Source organism: Lathamus discolor, chromosome 1 (genome assembly GCF_037157495.1).
Source record: "Lathamus discolor isolate bLatDis1 chromosome 1, bLatDis1.hap1, whole genome shotgun sequence".
NCBI lineage: Eukaryota > Metazoa > Chordata > Aves > Psittaciformes > Psittacidae > Lathamus > Lathamus discolor.
In genome coordinates this window covers 113,051,842-113,074,003 of record NC_088884.1, presented here as the reverse complement: position 1 = coordinate 113,074,003, position 22,162 = coordinate 113,051,842, and the positions used below count along the sequence as shown (strand labels likewise).

The 22,162-nt window shown below is 39.6% G+C and overlaps 1 protein-coding gene across 1 annotated transcript in view; it reads right to left on the bottom strand.

Annotated features, from left to right (window-relative positions):
* Positions 1-22,162, bottom strand: part of PPP3CA (protein phosphatase 3 catalytic subunit alpha) — a 189,475-nt gene that overhangs the window by 5,374 nt on the left and 161,939 nt on the right. Inside the window, exons 9-12 of the mRNA XM_065691334.1 lie at positions 20,253-20,378; positions 17,379-17,453; positions 8,694-8,778; positions 2,450-2,547 (exon numbers count right to left, since the gene is read on the bottom strand). Of these exons, the coding sequence (XP_065547406.1) occupies positions 2,450-2,547; positions 8,694-8,778; positions 17,379-17,453; positions 20,253-20,378 (384 nt within the window). The remainder of the gene's footprint in view (positions 1-2,449; positions 2,548-8,693; positions 8,779-17,378; positions 17,454-20,252; positions 20,379-22,162) is intronic.

Sequence of the window (22,162 nt, the reverse complement as noted above, 5' to 3'; positions counted from 1 at the left end):
CACATCTGACCTGAAAAGGTCATTGTATAAGTCTCCCCATTTTAAATAAGAGCAGTTTGATTTGCCCTGTCAAAAGAGAACGAAAAAATGGCACAAAGCTATCAGACAAAATTCGTACCACTCACAATGTCACCTTGAAAAGCATTAGCTGCCAGTACAAAGCACAAGAGCCACAGGTACAACTTCTCAGAACCATTTTTTGTCTCTCTCCTGACTATAAGAAACCTCCCCACAGCACAGGACAGAGTCTGCTCAGACAGCTTTGCCTTTGCTTGCAATCTCACCCAGTCTGCTCCATCTATAAGCATCCTTCTTGTCAAGCCCATCTCTGAAAAGAGCATTCTTCTAATATTTTATTTAGAGCAGCAGGCATGGATACAAGATTGAAAGCTGTTGGACCTCTAATATTGCAAAGCCTCGTCAGAGAGAGAAAAGTTTGTAACTGGGAGGTTGCTGCAGTATTATGAATACCATGTTACCACTGTTTTGAAACCATTCATTGTTCTTGAAGACATAATTTCATCTGAATTCCACCCATCAGCTTTAGCATGAATTTGTTTCTACAGTCAGAGATTTAGAAGCTGATACAAAATCAGCAAATGCAATCCAATATAGCAGTGGTACAGCTCAAATATTTAAAAAGAAACTTTGATTTTCAAGAGCTTCTCTGGTTTAGATAATAGCTCAAGAAGCCAAGTTTTTTGGAATCCCTCTCTTCCTTTTTGTCTTTCTTTCCCCTATGTAAAAGATTTTTCATCCTCCATTAAACCCAAACATTTTTTTCTTTTTTTTTTTTTTGTAGTTATGATGTTAAATATGGATTGAGTTCAATACTAAAACATGTATACTATTACCTTGCTGCATGGGGAAATGAGAGGCGCTAACCCACATGCACCAAGGTAAGCCTATGCCTCTCAAGCTACTTAGCAAGAGAGATGGCAAAAATCAAGGAACGAAACCAAAGCAAACTTAAAAGGAAACATGACAACTAGGATGGAAAATTAAAACGAATAACCAGATCCAAACCAGCACTGACACATTAGAAAAAAAAATGACGACTGAAATGTATACTTCACAACAGAACATACTACTCATATTTTCTGTTAACACATATGGTAATGCGAATGTATGCTTAACAGAAACTATGTAAACTACAGCGTATTTGGTGAATGGGGCACTACATGTTAAGTAATGCAGAAACTTGTGTATAGTAATGTTTTACTGAGCCAGAATACTGCAGTATGAGGAGATTTTCCTTTTAGCCATGGTAACAACAACTTTAGGCAATTTGCTCGAATCCATTTCTATTCCTAACATTTTGCTAGTGCAGCAATAGCAGTTTCCTTGATCCAAATTTTCTGACAAATGTAAAGAAACTATATGGAGAAAAGCCTAGGTAAACACCAGAACCCCATTAAAAAAGGCATCCTGTGGAATCATATTGCAGCATTTTCAAAGCAGAACGTTACTATGCCCGTAACACACAAGTCATCAAAAAAGAAAAAAGGGAAAAAAGGGGAAAAGAAGGTTTACCACCATATACCTGAATCTTCTAGGTAAAAGAGACAGTAAAGGGAAAAATACAGAGAAAGAATGCTCCAGGAAAGAAACAGGAAAACAAGAGGCTGAGACTGTGTTAAGGTTATAAAGCATTTCTATTTCTTACATCCGCTGCCAAAAGAACCTCAATAAGAAAGAGACATTCTTATGTGCCTGCAATATACTCTACAGCAATACACATAGGAAAAAAAAAAAGAAAGAGAGCTTACAGTAGTAAATTAAATACTTTGCAGCTCCTTATTCCAAAAGGAATAGTTTATCAAAGGCAGCCTTGCTATAGACTTAGAGAATTCCAGTAACAAGAAGCACTTGGTATAAAACTGAACTGACAATCTGTATTGTGTTTGTGTACAAGGCAAACGTGGTGTTTTGTAAGAGCTTCCCTTTACTTGGCCTTAAATCAGAGTGAAATTGTTCTCATGCTGTCACCTAGAATTGCTAGGAGAGAAAATCTAATTCGAGAGCTATTTTCCATTGGTGATTCTCTGTGAGGAAGAACAAATCAGATAAAATAAGAGCTTGTCATTATCTAAGCTGAACCTCCAGTACTCTGTGTATCAAAGGCTGCTCTTAAAAAACCCAAAACCATGCTGTAAAGTGTGGAAACAGCACACTTCACATGCAATGCTGATCTACCATTCTGAACAGTTGATTTTAAGGGATTTCCCCCCCCTCTCTTTGAAAATTAGTGGTATATAGCAAGTTTTGAGAAGTTGCCCTACATGAACTACCCACAAATGCTCCAGTACAACAAACCTCCTGGTTTATTCTGCCCTTGATTATTTTCCTGGGAAAACTGTGATTTCTTTTCTTAGGTTCTGCAGCTGAAAACCAATTGTGCTTTGTTTAATTTTTACATATAATGACACACACAAGCAAACATGCTTACCGCTTTGCAGTGTTTGCTTTCCTCCAGAGAGCACACCACTGGGCAGCATTCCTGTCGGAGTCAAACCTTTCAGCGTCAGCACACTTTCACTCTCTTCTCTGCAGAAGGAAAAAAAACAACCCAGGAGTAAATAATTGTCTTTTTTTTCTTTTAAACACCAGACATGCTTCACCTGCCTTGCAATGATGTGGTTATTTCCAACCTCCTTATCAGGACAGACTGAATCCGGTGATACCACTAGCGCTACTGCAGTTCCCCTCACTGCTATGTCAGTGGTTCCCCTTTGCACCATGCCATACACAGAGTCCCTCCACATTTAATACTATAACCTGCACCTATGAAACAACCTATGACATACATTTGAGTACATGTATACATATACACATAAAGCGACAAACTTGATAGGAGGAGGACCAAAGAAGCAGTTATTGCCAACAATATATTTAAGCATTTTACACTATGTGGTCCAAAATCAACTTAAATTGCTGTTTCGCTTTTGCCTACACCAGCAGTCAGGTGCATTATTTATTAATGATCATCAGCCACTTAAAGAAAAAAAAAGGCAGCTAAAAGCTCATTAAAATTAATAAGCACTTACTAGCACTGTTCTTCATAGTTTTGTATGCTAAAAATAATACTGAATTCAGGAAAAATGTTTTAGAAAACCTAAATATGTTTTGCCAGTCTTCAAATACATACAGTTTTTAATACAACAGCTCTATCAGACAAGCCATTAAATACAGCTTTATGTGAGTACTGTAATGCTGTCTGTGATGACATACTTTCTCAGTAGCAAAACTGACCTCAATTCTTTAAGAGAAACCTATTTTGAAGTGCTTTACTTTGAAATACATAAGGACATTAAGCTGAAGGAAGCAAACACAAAGAAAGACTTTAGTTCCATATTCACTTGGGGATAACGTGGCTTTGTCTATCAAAACTGTCTCAGCAATTCTACTACTTATAATTTTCTTCAGACCTATATGCCCTGAATTACTCACGTATTTCGAACAACTCTTGTTTACCTACTGCATATACTCAAGTTTTATTTTTACTTCAAAAATTATTCTCCTTGTACGCACTTTTCTTTGTGTAATAGTCAAAATCAAACTGTGACGGTTTCGCTTCCAAGTTTCCCAAGCAATTAGAATTAATGCAACAGGCGAATTTCCAGAATTAACACAGTATTTGCACCACCAAGAATTACACACCAAAGTTTTTGCCTTCTCTTGATTATTTGCCACTGCAAGCAAATGCTTAATCTGCATTTTCAATCCAATCTATTTCTTTGTTGGCTTTTTTCTTAGATTAAACTGCAATGACACTTTTAGCTTCACCTTCATAGGGTAAATTTGCTCACTGTATTTCTGTTACCTTTAAACTGCATATTCCCGAGAAACCTCTGTATCACAAATTTTGACACTTTTTTAGCCTTCAGTGTTCCTTATTTTCTACCTTATGTCCTTTACTTCCATTTTAAAAAGAGGAAAATAAACTGATTAAATATTTTATTTACCTCCTGCCTGTCTAAATATATCCAAAGAAAATTCAGACTTGTGAAACTAAGCTGGAGAGAGGCAATGACAGGGTACCAAGAGGTCTTCCACTGAGCTTAAGCCAATCTTTCTATGACGGCTAGTCTCAGCAAAGCCCATTTAGAACATTTGGAACTTAATACGGCACAATTTTGATATCTAATTTTGAGACTGAAGTGGTTGAAAATATCTCAGTTTTACATTCAGGTTATATCCGCGAGGAAAGTGACTACTCCACATCAGAAAAGGGATGTTCAACTGAGCCCTTTGAAGGTGTTCAGATCAGGTGCTGATCATTCAGAAACACTTTTCACGAATTAGTGAAATAAATGTCAGAAACCAACCATGACTCAAACAGCGACTTCAAAGGTTTCTGAAATAGGCTGAATTAGATGGCAGTGCCACTGCAGCCTGCGGGGTTACACATAATTATCAGACTCTCGCGTGTTACATGTGGGTTGTGCTGGCAAGACAGAAAAGATAACCCAGGCTTTTCTATAGGAACCGTATCTGCAAGATTAACCTCATGTCATTTTTCATGTCTAGAGCCTGGCACCTAGCTGAGGAGCATCAAATTTTCCCATCAAAGGAGAAGAAGAGGTGGCTGGGATGAAATGTCACTCTTCTTCCTGGAAGACTGGTCAGCAAAACTGTGCACTGGAGATACTTGTTTACTTGCTGACTAATCTTCTGACCACGGTAAGGATGTGGTGTATTTGCTGGTTAAAGCTAAGGGAAAACAAATATACGCTTCATCTTCTGTCATAGCTGCAAAGTTTTAAGGTCCACCAAGAACTGTGTAAGTCTCAGCAGTTTCAGTGAGTGAGCCACTGTCTTCTCCTCTACTGGATACAGTCCTTTTTGGTCTTCTGGAGATGTTGAGATGCATGTGGTAAGGGTAAAAAATTGTCTCATGAATTTCACTGCTTTTCAGGAAATCACAGAATCACAGAATCACAGAATCCCAAGGGTTGGAAGGGACCTCAAAAGATCATCTAGTCCAACCCCCCTGCAAGAGCAGGGTAACCTACAGTACATCACACAGGAACTTGTCCAGGCGGGCCTTGAATATCTCCAGTGTAGGAGACTCCACAACCCCCCTGGGCAACCTGTTCCAGTGCTCTGTCACTCTTACAGTAAAGAAGTTCTTCCTGATGTTAACGTGGAACTTCCTATGTTCCAGTTTACACCCATTGCCCCTTGTCCTATCACTGGATATCACTGAAAAAAGCCTAGCTCCATCATCCTGACACCTACCCTTCACATATTTGTAAACATTGATGAGGTCACCCCTCAGTCTCCTCTTCTCCAAGCTAAAGAGACCCAGCTCCCTCAGCCTCTCCTCATAAGGGAGATGTTCCACTCCCTTAATCATCTTTGTGGCTCTGCGCTGGACTCCTTCAAGCAATTCCCTGTCCTTCTTGAACAGAGGGGCCCAGAACTGGACGCAATATTCCAGATGCGGCCTCACCAAGGCTGAGTAGAGGGGGAGGAGAACCTCTCTTGACCTACTAACCACTCCCTTTCTAATGCACCCTAAGATGCCATTTGCCTTCTTGGCCACAAGAGCACATTGCTGGCTCATGGTCATCCTCCTATCCACCAGGACCCCCAGGTCCCTTTCCCCTTCACTACTTTCCAGCAGGTCAACCCCCAACCTGTACTGGTACATGGGGTTGTTCTTCCCCAGATGCAAGACTCTACACTTGCCCTTGTTAAATTTCATCAAGTTTCTCCCCGCCCAACTCTCCAGCCTGTCCAGGTCTCGCTGAATGGCAGCACAGTCCTCTGGTGTGTCAGCCACTCCTCCCAGTTTTGTGTCATCAGCAAACTTGCTGAGGGTGCACTCAGTTCCCTCATCCAGGTCATTGATGAAAATATTAAACAGCACCGGTCCCAGCACCGACCCCTGAGGAACTCCACTAGTCACAGACCTCCAGCTAGATTCTGCGCCATTGACCACAACTCTCTGCCTTCTTCCTTTCAACCAGTTCTCGATCCACCTCACTACTTGATCGTCAAGCCCACACTTCCTCAGCTTATCTATGAGGATGCTGTGGGAGACAGTATCAAATGCCTTACTGAAATCAAGAAAAACCACATCTACCGCTCTACCATCATCCCTCCACCTAGTCACTTCCTCATAGAAGGCTATAAGGTTGGTCATACATGACTTCCCCCTCATAAAACCATGTTGGCTGTTCTTAATGACCCCCTCATCCTTGATATGCCTAGTGATGGAGTCAAGAATAAGTTGTTCCATCATCTTTCCAGGGATGGAGGTAAGGCTGACCGGTCTATAATTACCCGGGTCCTCCTTCTTGCCCTTCTTATAGACTGGTGTGACCTTTGCCATCCGCCAATCCTCAGGCACCTCGCCCATTTCCCACGACTTACCAAAGATGATGGAAAGTGGCCTAGCAATGACCTCCGCCAGCTCCCTCAGCACCCGTGGGTGCATTCCATCCGGACCCATCGATTTACAGATGTCCAGTTTGCATAGCTGATCCCTAACCCAATCCTCATCTACCAAAGCAAACTCCTCCTTTGTCCTGACTCCTTCTGGGGCTATAGAAATCCGGGGCCCTCGGGGAGAGTCTGCAGGAGTAAAGACAGAGGCAAAGAAGGCATTCAGCACCTCTGCCTTCTTTATATCCTCTGTCTCCAGGGTACCCACTTCGTTCAGCAGTGGGCCTATATTGCCTCTTGTTTTAGTTTTATTTGCTATGTATTTGAAGAAGCCCTTTCTATTGTCTTTAACCCGACTAGCAAGATTGAGTTCCAAGGAGGCCTTAGCTGTCCTAATTGCCTCCCTACATCCTCTAACAACTGTCCTATATTCCTCCCAAGTGGCCAGCCCCTCCTTCCATAATCCATAGATTCTCCTTTTCCACTTGAGTTTGCCCAGCAGCTCCTTGTTTAACCACGCCGGTCTCCTAGATCCCTTACTTGACTTCCTACTCATTGGGACGCTCCGATCCTGAGCTTGGAAGAAGCGGTCCTTGAATGCTAACCAAAAGGTCAAGACCGATTTCCATTAGTGCCTTAAGATGTTAATTTTTGTGAAATAACTTAAGAGGGCTCGAAGTTTCAAACAGTGCTAAAACCCTAACCTACGAGGCTTATGCAGATCACTTTCAACAGGGCACATGCAAAAATTACCATGTACCCTTCTTCCACCCTGAAACCATTGAAAAGCTTCTGCCCCATAGCTCACTTTGAAAAACTCTTTGATTTTTCTGAAACCCCTCTGCTCAAAGGTGATGTCAATCACCTGCCAAACTCAAATATACCAGCTGTGCACCTAACTTCAGGCCCTTCTGTATGTTAAAGTCCATGTTACTGCTGAATTAATCCTATATTTCAAAAGGTGCTCCACAACGAAATACAGCAACTCCAGAAGCTGCAGTTCAAGGTTATGGGAGAAAGCCAGGTTTCCAAAAACTTCAGTTTGCTCAGCTATCATCAGAGAAAAATAACGGCGCTGTTTTACAAAGGTGGTAGCTATGTCAGCTCCAGGCTCTTTGCCAGGCTTGGTACAGAGGAGCAGGTGGAAACATTTGATTGCTCCCCCGTCTTGTTTAGGGAAAAGGCAAGATGCCAATTTTCCTTTTTTTTTTTTTATGGGTACCACTTTAAAGGATCTTGTGCATCACTAGTAATTCACATATAACACTTTGGGAAGCCCAGGAACAAAGTCCTCCATCTCCCTATGCTATTTAAAGCTATACTGCTGCAATCTGCAGCATGTGGGCGAAATGCTGTGGCCATGCAAAGCCCCACCGACAACCTGCCCACTGCCTGCATGCTAAGGAGGAGTCTCAAATCAAGCAAGTTTGAGAGTTCCAGCTGAAATTAAGAGTGTATTCTTCAAGTAACTATTTTTGTTTCCTTTTTTTTTTTTTTAATATCAATCATATAAGCAGACTAATACATAATTTAAAAAATCCCGTGATTTTGCACTAACCATAATAGCCATAAACTGACTACAGCAAAGAACATACAATTTCCTGTGGAAAAAAAAAAAAAAACAAAAACCCTGTGCTCAAAGAGAAGGAGAACTCTATTTTCTATATTTAGACTTCAGCATAGCACAGTACATCATGTTTTCTCTTCTGCTCAGAGACATCAAATGGAGAGTTCTAAACATTGGGTAGCAATTAGTTACTCATGCTCATGTGTTTAGGGGAGTGCAGCCTAAGGTAATGATTGCTGTTGTCTGCACAGGGACTTCCTGGTTTTTTAGTTAAATGACCCTAATGCTTTTATCTAATCATCTTTACTCATGGCTGTAGCAGCAACTGTGGGTGACAAAGTGGGACAGTTGGCTTCCTTTTTAATAAGACATGATACGAAACATACCCTTTTTTCTACATTTAACTCTTGCCTCATAAGAGGCTAAGAGTTAACTAGTAGACCTGGTGAGCAAAAAGTCTTTAAAAAAGAAAGGCTAATTGCAATTTTCTTTGCTGATGTCTTTTGTTTGTCTGTTTTACATTCAGCAAAAGCCCTGAGGAAGAAGATTATTCAGAGCCATAATAAACAGCAGTACTGTATAAATAAAACAATCTTTAAAAGGTTCCAGTAAAACACAGTTGGCTGGTATTCTAAAATATCAAATTTGCTGTTTGACTAACAGTAGAGTGCTTTATGTAATCAGTGAAAGATGTTCTTTAACATTAAAAAGCTGAAACAGCACAAACCCTTACCTTAACACTGAGAAAACTCTAGCCATTTTTCCTATTGCTCGTATCTTGTTCCTTATAACCTCCTTTCGAGCAGCAGCTGTTGCTCCTATGGAAAACACATTAAAAACAGTTATAGGGGTTTGTAAACAATATATCAGTGCTTTGAACTCTAAATACAAGAAACATCATATTAAGCCACATTTATATGCAAACCCAAAACCACCATTTTTTGTTTATCCTCAAGACTGATCATCTTTGAACAATCTAGTTATTAGTACCTTTAGAAACGTGACCCTTTTCCTGCTACACATTAAAGCTGCATGTTTTTTCAATGTAATCTAGTTTTCCATTTCAAAAACATTGTCTGAGATCATACTCTTTTGAAAACAAATTCCTTCAAAAACTGAAAATACCAAAAAGATACTCAACATGAACAGTGCCAAAACCATAAAAAAGGAGTTAAAACTTAACAACGGAGTTAAAATCTAGTTCATAATCTTAGAATTTTAAGTGAAAACAATCACATTTAATTTCATTTTCTTGAAAATCTTTACTGGGTTAAGCTTAAGGGAAAGAGGGTCCAGTTAGGGTTTTCCCATCCCTACTTAAAAAGTATTTAAATGGTTATAAAACCTAAAGGCAGAGTCCTGAAGACCAGCATGAAATGGTAGGGATTGTGTTGGCTGGCTGTGCTTAAGAGTTCCATATAGCAAATTCCTGCTTGTCACTGCTATAGCTTGTTCAAAATTACAATTACGTTGAAATTTGTGAACTCACACTGCAATCTGCCTTAAATAAACAAATAAAGAAAAAGGCATGCTGGAATAGAGACTACAGTTCAGCTAAGTTTGCACGTACACTTGTTAGTTGGATATCATCAAAACCAAGAATATTATTTGTGCATCCAAGAGACCCACCTGAATGGGAAAACCAAAGTTATCAGGATGAGGAATTTCTTTCAATAAGGACCTCCCATGTCTCCAAGAAAATGCCATGCTATGCTAAATAAACCATTTAATTACCACAATCATAACTACATATACTAGGAAGTTTCCTCCCAAAGGTTTCTGAATAGCAGGTAACCTTGGCTTGTATTGGAGGTTCAAGAGTGCCACCTGAAAACCACTACATATTACAGTACCACTTCCTTCTTCGCTGCTCCAGAATCCAAGGACAAAAATAAAAATGCCTATTTTCAGTTCACAGCAAATTGATCCATAGTCCATCACGGAAGCTAAATTAGCAGAAAGGGACAAAAAATGAGGGAGGTGGTTATGGCAGCAGAGGGGACAGCCCCAGGGAGCCAAGGCAGTGGCAGCGAGAGCCACTTGTGGGTACTGGGCAGGAGAACAAGGCACTGGTAAACGTGGGTGATGGGTGCAAGAGGTGAAAAGCTGCAGAAGACACAGCCATGGGGCCTTGCCGTGCAGACCTTTCTTTGCTGTATTATGAGCACAAAGCAACTTCAGCCTGAAGGGCTCATAATGAAATACAGGCTCCACTTAACTCAATGGCAAAAGCCCCATCTGCTTCAGCAGCACCAGTGATTCACTCCTCTGTGCAGTCCCAGCTGCTCTGGGCAGTGCTGGTAAGGTCCAACGCTGCCATGCAGGAGACTTGCTGGGCTGCTTCTGGGAGCTGACTGTGCAATAATTCTCACAGGTTTAGTTTTCTGCACCCATCTCTGCTGATGGCAGTCCATGGCTCTCCTATCCACACTGTCGTCCTTCCTACGGTAGACTTCCCAATTGCAATTAAGCTTGAGACCACTGCTGGAAATGCAAGCATTGCTTCATGATAAATACTAGATGCCTAGGTGGTCTGGCTGGTACCTTGGCACTTTAGAAGAGATGAAAAGAATGTACTTTTTTTTTTTTTTCTGTGCTGAAATTTAAAAAATTGCCATCCTCTGCAAAAAAAACTTTCAAAATTTAAAATCAACTCAATTGACAAATCCTAGAGCTGTTCCAAAGAAAGCTAAGAAACTTATTTGTAGGAACAAATATCACGGATAACAATATAAAAGCTCAGGATGAATTGCACTGTAACTTTTCACATTATGGTGAAGATCAAGTTTAACCCCAAACAGTGCAAGGTATTAATGCATTATTTCCAGGCATTTCTAATTGTCCTCTTAGACTGTCTTGAAATTATGAGCTTGTATCTTGAAATTCAAACTGAAAAAAACTATGCTTGGAATGATGGCTTTCAAATCTCCCACACATAAAGATAAAAATATAACAAAAAGATATAAAAACTATAAAGATAAAAAAAAATAAAGACATTCAGTCTTAGGCATAAATGTCTAATTCTAGACAATAAAGAGTGGGAGAAACAGCTGTAATTCAGCTGTAACTGAATTAAATATATTCATAACAGCTTAATGAAAAGTTTAAATTAAACAGCAATGATTCAGCTGTGTTCTTCAAGAAACAGAGCGGGTACATTCCTGCCTCCATTACTACAATCTCACTGAACTCCACTCTCAACATACACACAACACGTTTTTCAGCCTTTTTTACCCTGAAAACACTTAAACACAACTTGTCTTTTTCTTTTTCCCCCAAGTGTCACTATCCCTAGTTGTTTATTACAAACCCACACTGCTTTAGATCTTATAAGTATATTCAACCTTTTTCAATCACTGCTTACCTTCCAGAAGATTTGAGAACTGAAAACAGCAAATACAATTTATGACTGAAGTGAAACACAATGCCTTACACTTTAATGTAAAATAAGAACGGAAAAAAATACTTAATCATACACCACAACAGGCCTAAAGGGAGCATTTTGTTTCTCATCAATACACAAAAAAGGTTACTAAAAAATACACTTAAAAAATCTTGGTGTCCACTGAATTCCCTAATTCGTAACAGAGCTGTGAAAAGGACTTAAAATATTCTATGTTTACTAGATTAGTAAATGAATGATTTTATTTCTGCCATTTTTTAAAAACATTATTTTCTAAATTGTGCACCTGATAATTACAAGGTTTTATTACGCTGTTAGTATTGACTGAATACCACTAATCCATACAGTATCTGGGTTCCCTAACTATTTATACATAAATCTTAGACTCACATTTCAAGTCTGAATACTCTGAAATTCACTATTACTACAAATCCTTATGAATTACTTCAGCTACTCTTAAGCATACACTTAGGTGAAAGTAAATGGGTCATAATCTGAGAACTGGCTATGGGCAAATGGGTTAATTTTAGCCTTTGCAAACATCCTCCTACTCTTCTTTCATAGAATAATAGGATTGTTTAGTTTGAAAAGATCTTTAAATATCTAAACAAACCCTATTCGAATGAAGGAACTTAAAACCCAGTATGAATAGAATGAACACAGCCAAGTTTAAGACTGGAATAGAAAAATTATTTGGGAGGTAGAATAAAAGCTTTGAATCTTCAGTAATATAACAAGTTCTATTGGATTTCAGATTTGTAGCATCCAAACATAGATCTTGCAAGCTGGATATGTAGGACTTATGTGAAATATAATTTAGACCTTCAGATTAAGAAGCAGAACAATGGGGGGAAAAAAGAGAGACTATAAAGTCGGAAAATATTCTGAGATGTAGGATTGAACAGACAGAAAATAATACTGAGGAATAAAGCCAAATCAAAATCTCTCACTGGTATCGTAATATATTATGTATTATCTAATTACGCATAAGGAAAATTAATGAAACTTAAGCCTTCCAACTTATTGAATACCTTTCTTCTGTGCACAAATGGAATCTTCTTATGAATTCCAAAGGGGGGGGAAAGAAAAAGATCAGTGATGTTTGTAGAATGAAAATAAAAGATAATACAGAACATTTGACAACATCAATGGAAACGTAATGTTTAAGTAAAGTCTGAAAAACAGAAAAGAAACAAATTAGGCAGGGAATATCCAAAAGGAAAGAAACAGATTAAGAATGATGGGTGTGGGGGAGAAAGAAAACTTTTCAGCTTAAAGCCTTGTTAGTAGGTTTTGCAGGAAACCAGCATGCAGGCAGAAGATCACCAGCAGAGCTTAGCCTTGGTGTTACCACCCCTTGAACGCACACTTCCTCCTACATTACTGCAGCTGCTTTTATAAGTCTTAATCACTTCTCAAAAACAGTCCCCCAGTTCACGTGGGGTGTGCCTGCCTGATGACACCTCTTTTCTTAGAGGAAACAAGCCAATTGTTCCAGCTTACTTACATCCGATATTTGAAAGAACAGCTTAGTATGATAAACATGTCTGCTATTTCTTCCAAACTCTGTGCTATTTACTGCATACATATTTAAATGGTCCGGCAGCATATAATTAACAAGTCCAAAGAGCACCATGGTATTGCATTTTAAAATGAACTGTGTTCGAAAGCAACACAAGTGTAGCACTCAGTGCCCAGGAGCAACTACACAAGGACGTGTTTGGGGGGTCTTGGTTATTTAGTGCATGCTGCTAGGCTAGCGCAGAGGCAGAGCACACCAACGTGCCATAGTACGGCTCATATGAATAATGCTTTGGCATAGAAACAAACATACTTGGCCAAATAAATGAATGTATAAATAAAGTTATTAAAATGCCCCTCTGCAACCAGCTCACAGAGATGAGATACACTTTGCAGCCCAACCTTTCTGGTTTAGAGGAAGAACAAACAAACCAGTAGGACAAATGCTCAATTCCTCTCCTAGTGATAATTAACTCATTGGAAAGCTAAAACTCTCTCACCAGGTAGTATCATGAACGCCCTTATCAAGGCATTGGTAAGTAAGTGAGAACTAAGGAGGACAAGGCCTTTGCTTTTGCTCAATCAGTCTCTGCGTTAATGCCCAGCTTGCCCAAGTAGTTTATTGCACTGAAGATCTGTGGCAAATTTTGCCTGCCACTGTTAACAGCAGAACCAGGTTTTTGATTGGCAAAAGAAGTTTGACTTGGTAATTCTCTTTATGCTCAGACTACAGCACTGTACTGGGGAAGCTGTATTCCAACTGCAGAATAATTGCTGCACTGTGACAGCACCTTTTCCCTGAGAAGGCTGTGAGCTACACCTTTCAAGGCAATACAAAAATTAATGCAGGTAATTCACGAATGTCTATATGCCAAATCATGATAGTGATGCATACAAAGCAAGCAGTGCATTTGTGTCAAGTTGCCTATTACATTACTGCACCCTTTTAATTAGGTTTGTTTTTTCAATCATGTTCATGAGGCTAGAAACGTTGCTAATTAAAATAAAACAGGACTTCAACTATATGCTGGCTAGGTAGAAGTATTTGCAGCTCCTGTTGCTAAGTGATACATTTGATGCACAAACCATTACAGCACATGAGCTAATGTTCACACAAGACATTTTTTGCTGGATCAGATTACATTGCAATCACCATAGCAAACAGGAAAGAGAAAGTACAACAAGAGGAAACTATCAGAGATAAGAAAACTTGACCTATCATATTCTCTCACTTTTAAAATCAGTGAATCCAAAAGGCCAATACAGGCCAGCAGGGATGTAAGGGACAAAGGGCACTACAATTGCTATTTAGGCTTTCTCCCACTAAGCATACATGGTAACTGCCTACCACAAATCCATCAGATCCCCACAATGTGTTTCCTTGAGCAAAATAACAGATAAAAAATAAAAAAAAAAAAGAAATTAAAAAATAAAAGGGGGAACACATGCTGTTGAGCATCCTGCTCATGGCTGGATGCAGCATGCATGACTCAGAACCAAAAATAACAATGATAATTTAAAAAAAGGGCTCAGAAGAACACCATGCAGTGAGGTCAGACAATACTGATGGGGCTTTGTTTTGAAGGGGGAAGTGAGAGGGGAAGACAGAGGGCAAGAAAGTATAAGAGAAGACAGTAAATGAATGATCAGTGCAAACCATAGTGATGGATCATTCTCATTACATGTGGGAACCCAGGTCAGGGCATGTTCAAACTGCAAGGAGAGAAAGGAAATCAGCAGCGAGCCCCGGAAACTACCGATGATACAAAAAACAAGCGATGATTTTAAAGGATCAGTCCATCAAATAAAATGCACCCACTGCTGCAGATATCAGGCATTTCCTTCTATGGGAATTACTGCAAAAGAAAAATGTCAGGGGGCGAATAGGACTGTACTGCTGCAGTCCTCCAAGGAAGCTGGACAGAAATTACCGAACAACAAACGTGGAAATGCTGAACCACTGCAAGACTGTCAATATATAGCCCTTACAGAAGTTGCTCTAAGCTGATAATCATTTCAGTCTGTTTCATCAAGAACACAAATGAAATACATCTTGCAGTTTTTCTCTCTCAAAAGGCAAGGCCCCAAAGGAAGAAAAATTATAGGGAAAGATAAGGAATTCAAACCTGTCTAAGAGAAAGAGGATTTTTCCTTTGTTGTACAGATAGTAAACCATACCCCATCAGGAAAACATTAAAGATATCAGCTTCTATTTAAATTTGAATCAACCCTCACATTTACTTTTATGCCCGAATCCAGCCTCTTCCATGTGTACAGTACCCATGAGCCCACCACATCCAGTGGGCTGGAGGTACAAGCGTGTGCCCATAGCAAGCTGCAGCACCAGCACCACAGATACCATTTTACAGCTCTAAGGGGATTAGCCGAGAAAGCAGACATGAACATATGCCAGCTCTGACTTTAGCTACACATGCTACAGAAGACAACATTTCTAATATCTTCCCTAACATAATGTTTTACATAGAGAAATCATTCCTACAGAAAAAAAAAACCAACCTGAAAGCAGATTTAAGACAACAATATTAGCATTACAGTACCAGGAACAGTTTAATTATTCCTCATCTGGAAACTTTAAAGCTGTTAGATATCATTATGCAGCACACACACATGCAAGCCCAGAGGATTTCAGCCTGTCTGCCTGCAATGCTGCAAACTCCACGTCTGGAGGAGTGCCGTGGTAAAACTCCAGGGGAGGTGAGATGTGGAGTCATCCTCCTTGCATTAAAACCACCACAGATGCAGAGGCCTCCTGCAGCTGAAGAGGGCTGCTGTCCCCAAAGACCCTTAACGCCTCATCGTTTCCGACTGCGTTTGAAAACGTGCTCCGAGTTGCAGCTTAGGCATGGGAACGCTGACACACTAGAGTTTTAGAAAAGGACTACAGGCGCTGGTCTGCCTACGCTCATGCTATGGAAGTTTATAGTACAGCTTTAAAAGAAAGTATTAGGCCAACGCTGAATTAATTTAAAATCCTTCCCATAAAGCCTTTGCCTTGGCATTCATTGCATTCAGTGGGATTTCAGCCTGCACTTAAGTGCTTTCTTGAGCCAAGGATTTTAAGCACATGGGTTTGTTGCTACTGTATTTAATTTGACACAGTTTTACTCATTGTATGCCTCCATACTGTTTCACACGCTGCTTTAATTACACAGTAGCTACTTATTTAAATTTCATGAGAAAAAAACTGGGCACAATATTCAAACAGGTGTTTTCTTCTCTCCACTGATTACTGGTTTCAATACATTCAGTCTTTGTCCCAAGTCCTGCAAGATAATTGTTCATGTCCACACTCTGTGGCAGATGCAGTACAGGAATTTCCATCTGGCCTTTCAGAGCAAAATAAAAACGCTACCATCCATACCCTTCTTCTCCTTTGCAAAGGAAACATTTGTCAAAACGTGATCCACCCTCTTCTCTCAAAGATTAAAAATAAAAGACTTGGAGAGAGAAGTTTAATTATTAAATACAACTTTGTTAAATATTTCTTACTTGAAAGCCCTTCGTTCTCCTTGTTCATTCATTCTACCTGCAAATATCTTGAGAATAGCTGGTAGTGCTAGATTTTGTGGGGTTCCTTTCATTTTTTAATATTTCTTTTATTTTCCTAGATTTTTGTTTGGGTTTTTTTTTTGTTTGTTTGTTTTAAACGCTGGAAGCAGCCATAGTAAGAACATCAGGGACACATGGAATTTTTAATTTAGCTTTGCTCAGTTGAGAAGGGACATTCTGGAGATCTGCAATTTACTCTTGCACAGCCTAACAGAAACCAGCATCTTGTAAAATAAATAGACTTCTAAGAATCCACAAATTACAAGATGTAAAGTATAATTTACAGTCCAACCAACAGGTACAAGGCAACTTATCATCATATAAACTCCAACACACATGGCAACAGGAAGTGACCATTCTTCTCTCCTTAGCAGAAATCAGGTCAGAATATTCTGTGTTTGCATGTTGGTTTTGTTGGGATTTTTTTTATTATTATTATTCTGTTGCTTCCTAAAGCCTTTCAGATACACAAGTATTTTAGAAAAGGTGACTAATGAAACATCACAAGTACAAGTCTTCCAAAGTTGTGGTACTGATGTTTTAGAAGGAGCTCTGCAGGAAGCTTATTTCATCCTAGGAAGATCATTTCATTGGTATAATTAAACTTGCTATGAGAATACCTTGGATCTTATGCATGAAATCAACATCTTACCCCTTTGGGAGAACACAATCCAGATTTCACACTGAGAAAACCATGTTTTTTAACCCAAAGAGTGAGACCAAAGAAAGCATTAGAGCAGTTTGGAAGATCCATTAATTCTTTCCAAAGCATGCAGTGAGCAAATCCACTGGAGTCTAGCATAACAGTTGCTTTCAGCAGCACATAACTTAAATGGGACTCAGAATATTATCCCAGGGTTAGTAAATAACCTTTTCAAGTAATTTCAAGGCAAACAACCTCAATCAAGGGCAGGAGGCTCTTACCATCAAACCCATCTTCCTCTGTCCCGAGTTCATCATCTGAGCAGATGTTCAGCACATTTACCAGCATCTCTGTCACTAAAATAGAAAACAAATGCAAAACGTTGATATTAAGCTGCCCTGGTGTGTCAGAGAGCAAACTCTAGCTGTAGTAGTGTCAATGAAGATTCAGTACAAAAACAGCACCCATGTTTTAAACAACATGACCTTATTCTATGCATGTAGTAAGATAAGCTTGAAGTGTCTTGTGTAATTAAAAAAGTACAGTTTTCCATAACAATTGTTCCAAAGACACCACAACAAATAGACCTTAAAAAAAAAAAGTGTGTTTAAAAACCTCTCTTTCTGCAGTTGTGAATAAACTGGGTAACTTTTGTTTTTTCCTCCTCAATACATTTTCACCAAAGGGGCAGTGTCCCTTGAAATCAGGGCAACTAGACTAGATGGTTGAAGCAGTAGTTCCTTCCAGATGGAACTATTCTGTACTCAATACAAACATTATTGGTGAATACAGAATATATTCAGCTTGTTTACTTTGTACTTTGCACATGCAAGGGTCAGCCTCAGGCTAGCCCCAGCTCCTCCTGGAAAGGCAGCAGTGAGACACTAACCAGAGAGCACACAGAGTAAGAACAGCCAAAAAAACCCAGAAAACTCACCATCAGCAAAAAATCACAACCAAGGAAATGTAAGAGATCAAAAAAGCCGAAGTTATGAGGTAAAATGTGAAATCATTAGCAGATTGAAAAGAACTCCACTACATCTACATGTAGAAAGCATCATTAAAACGGTTACCAGGCATGTCTAGTCTTGCACTAGCTACACAAGTTGAAACTTTAATTTTTTTTAACAAGTAGTTATTAAGATCCTCTTCTGTGACAACTATGATGGCTTGGAATATTAGAAGGGTGGGGACAAAGCTATATTTTTCCTATATTAGTACAGGTTTTAATATTTTCCTTTGACAGGATTAGTGGAAAGACTTTCCACATCAACAGCCACCAGTGAAACCAACAGCTTCCTACCTTGGTTGGCCTTTGAAGGAAAAAAAAATCTATAAAAAAAAAAAAAAAAAGGAAACAAAAAGCTGTATAGAACATCCTCTTATATCCATGAGTTTTGTTTTGTGGAGAAAGGGAAAACACTGATTTCACTTTCTGGGGGCTCCAAAATGTCCAAGCAATTGGTAAGAGCAACCACTGGGAAGACATGAAGGATCAAACACAAACACACACAGACAAAAAGAAAGCAACCCAACAAAAAAGAAGGAGGAGTGTCCATGGTCTCAGAACCTCAACAAATCTGGCTGTGCATCCTGCAACCGCACCCAAGGAGGCCACTAATGTAAACATCTGAAAAACTGGCCTTACAAAAGGATCTCACAGGACTTCAGCGTGTATGGAGAACAGGCCCATTCTAAAAATGGCCTGGCTGAGTTTACAGCTGAAGAAAATGCAAGCGTTTTATCTGCTCCACAAGAATCCGCAGCACACGTCACTGTGGATTATGTAATGTCTCCATTAGTGGAAACAGCTGTCTATTCTTTGTTAATCCCTATTTCATTGTCTATCGGCTTTGTTCAGAGAGACCTCAGGCTTCTCACCAGCGGCTTTCCTCATATATAAGAGCAGCTGAAAACAAAGCCGGTCAATGACTGCAGGTAAGAGCCACAGCTGGCTGTGTTTCCAGTTGCCTATTAAGAGAGTTGCCTATTAACAGAGAACTGTTATTCCAAGCAGCTTTTAAGAGTTTATTACAGTTTTCTGGCAGTAATAGATGTTGCAGCAATATATTGTAATGGATGGATCAAAGCAAGCTTCATCTCAGGCCCTGAATAAAATGACTTGGGATTTAAACAGTTTGCATTATGTACTCATTTAATGTTAGACCAAAGTGTTTTCATGCCTTTTGTGTGCCTGACATTCACAGCATCAAGTTGTCTTCAGGCAACATCAAGAGCATCTTGTTTCAATAAAACACCACTTATGTTCTTCAGAGTCTTCTTGCCAGCAATGAGCCACCATATGCCCTGGGTAGAGAAGGGGCTGAGGAACAGGCTTTCATTCCTCCTGCCATCTCTCCAGAGCAGTTAACCAGACTGCATCTGGCATACAAAGGCCTATAAGGATTCTGGGGAGGGACTCTTCATTAGGGACTGTAGTGATAGGACAAGGGGTAATGGATTAAAACTTAAACAGGGAAGTTTAGACTGGATATAAGGAAGAAACTCTTTACTGTGAGGGTGGTGAGGCACTGGAATGGGTTGCCCAGGGAAGCTGTGAATGCTCCATCCCTGGCAGTGTTCAAGGCCAGGCTGGATGGAGTCTTGGGTGACATGATTTGGTGTGAGGTGTCCCTGCCAATAGCAGGGGGGCTGGAACTAGATGATCTTAAAGTCCTTTCCAACCCTAACTATTCTATGATTCTATTACCAGCTCTGTGTTTGCTGATGAAAAAGCAATCCATCATCACTCTCAAAAAGGTCTGCTGGGTAAGGATGTAACCCTGAAGTAGTGAAGTCTGTTGTGATGCACCTTGAGCAGGAAGCAATATCCAATAGAATGTCTAAGAGCTTATAAAGGCAGAACTGAAAAGAATTTTATTCAGTGAATGTACCTCTGGCCTGCAATAAAATATGCCTTTAAAGCAGAGACATAATGGCATCATTGCCTGGAAAAAGTGGAAAATTATAAAAACATCTGAGAAGTGTGATTAACCATTAGTAATTGCTTGTCCCTCCGAGGCCTGTTTCTTCAAATTTGTCCTTGAAAGCAAGTTATCTGTCTTCAAATTATTCTTGCCATTTCAAATAAAAGAGGTCACATGCACAGTGATTAAGAAACCATTCTGCAGTTTCTAAAGAGCCAATTTACGTACCTTTCTCACCCACAAATGGCAAGGACCAGGTAAACACATCCATGAAGTTTGGAAGCCAGTATGGATGAGGGGAGCAGTTGAACTGTCTGATATTCATAACATTGTTCTCATATTTCAATACTGCAGCTAGGTGGGAGAAAACAGAGAAACAAGAGAGACATTAGCCACACACATACCAGGCCAGTAACGCTCACAGTGTGAGCAGCCTTCAGAGTTGCTCACCACCTTTCAACCACTTGACCCAGTGGCAGCACTTGGCTGCTGGTTATAATAGGATACAGCCTTGAAGAAGTTGCAAGCCATTTTCAGTCTGAAAGTGGTGTCGTCAGCTTTCCATGGCCCTAAGATGGGCTGGTAAGTGAATTAATAACTCTGAGTAGTGACGAATATAGGCTCTAGCATCTGCCAGCAGCAGAGAACGAGGCAGAGCACAACCAACCACCCATTTCACACAGTTATCTGAGCTCCTCACAACCATACTTTGGAGATAACACAGAGAAGCATTCATCACTCAAGAGCTTGAATGCTGCTTTTCCAAAGAACATTTTCAACATATTTTATCCATAGTATTATACTTGATATATCCATAGTATTATACTTGATACATAGTATTATACCAGATGATACTTTCTTCTCCCAGTATTCAAACTCTGGGTACACGACACTGTGCTCCCTACAGTTCAAATGAATGCTATTTGTCTTGCACCATTTGAAATTTGTACCATTCTTGTCAACACACACACACATGCACACACACACACATACACACACAAAAAAGACAGATTACATTTTTAAAGCACTATACCAAGTTCAGTGTTAACTTGTGATAATGGACTTAAGATTCGTATCTGAAACAGGATCTGATTAACCTATTTTTGCAATATTAACAGAACAAAGTAAATCGAAGTATTACAAAGTATTTCAGTAAGAAACAGAAGAGACCATTGTTGTATCCAGGCCCAGTGCAGTTAAAAGTCGGATGGAAGATGGAAAGGCTGAATGTGGCTTGGGTATAACTGTGAATGCAGTCAGAAGAGAAAGGGACAATACTACTTTGGTTAGGGAGGAGTAAAGTAATGCTGAAAATGTGGCAGGTGAAATAAAATGAACTCTACAAATGCCTAGATAATTGCCCTTACCCAACCTCATTGCCAAAGCATAAAGTTTGCCCTAACACTATGTTCAGCACCAAATCTAGACTTCCATGGACTTTTGAATATTCACATAGCAGTAAGTGGTTACTAGGGCGCTGCAGATTACCCAAACCTCAGGCCATTCTTTGAGACCACCTGGAGAACAGACAACGGACACGGGTTCAGCAGCTGTTTGTGTCACAGATCTATTAGCTGCCTTTAAAAGAATGTATTGAGGGAGAGCTTTCAATGATACGGTCCTTCAATAAAAATCATCCAGTGCTGGATTTTCACTGTTCGCTTTACAGGCTAACTGCCTCAGCTTGGGAAGTGGTAAAACCAAATCTATCCATTCCTTCTTTTTTTAGTATTTTCTTTTTTTTTTTCCTTTCTGTCTTCTTTCAAGGACACACACAATGTAATATCTTCATACTGCAGTTACTCAACCTGGTAACCGTACCTCTAATCTAATTGGGGCATATTTTAATTGACGGAATCCATTTCTTGAAATGCAATTATTTCTAAGCTTCACAGGCAAAGAATACATGTGCTTTTGGACGTGAACAGAGTTATACATGAAACAGAAGGGCTTATATTTCTTTGCTTGTAGAGAAAAAAGTAGTTTTAAGATGACCAACAAAAACCAGCAAGACTTATAACGCAGTTCCAGTAGCTGGTTATAACTTAACAGCCAGCAATGAAGTTGCATGACTACATGGCATAGCACTGTAGGAAATGCAGCGTATCGCAATGCTGGCTGAAGGGTGAAGAACAATT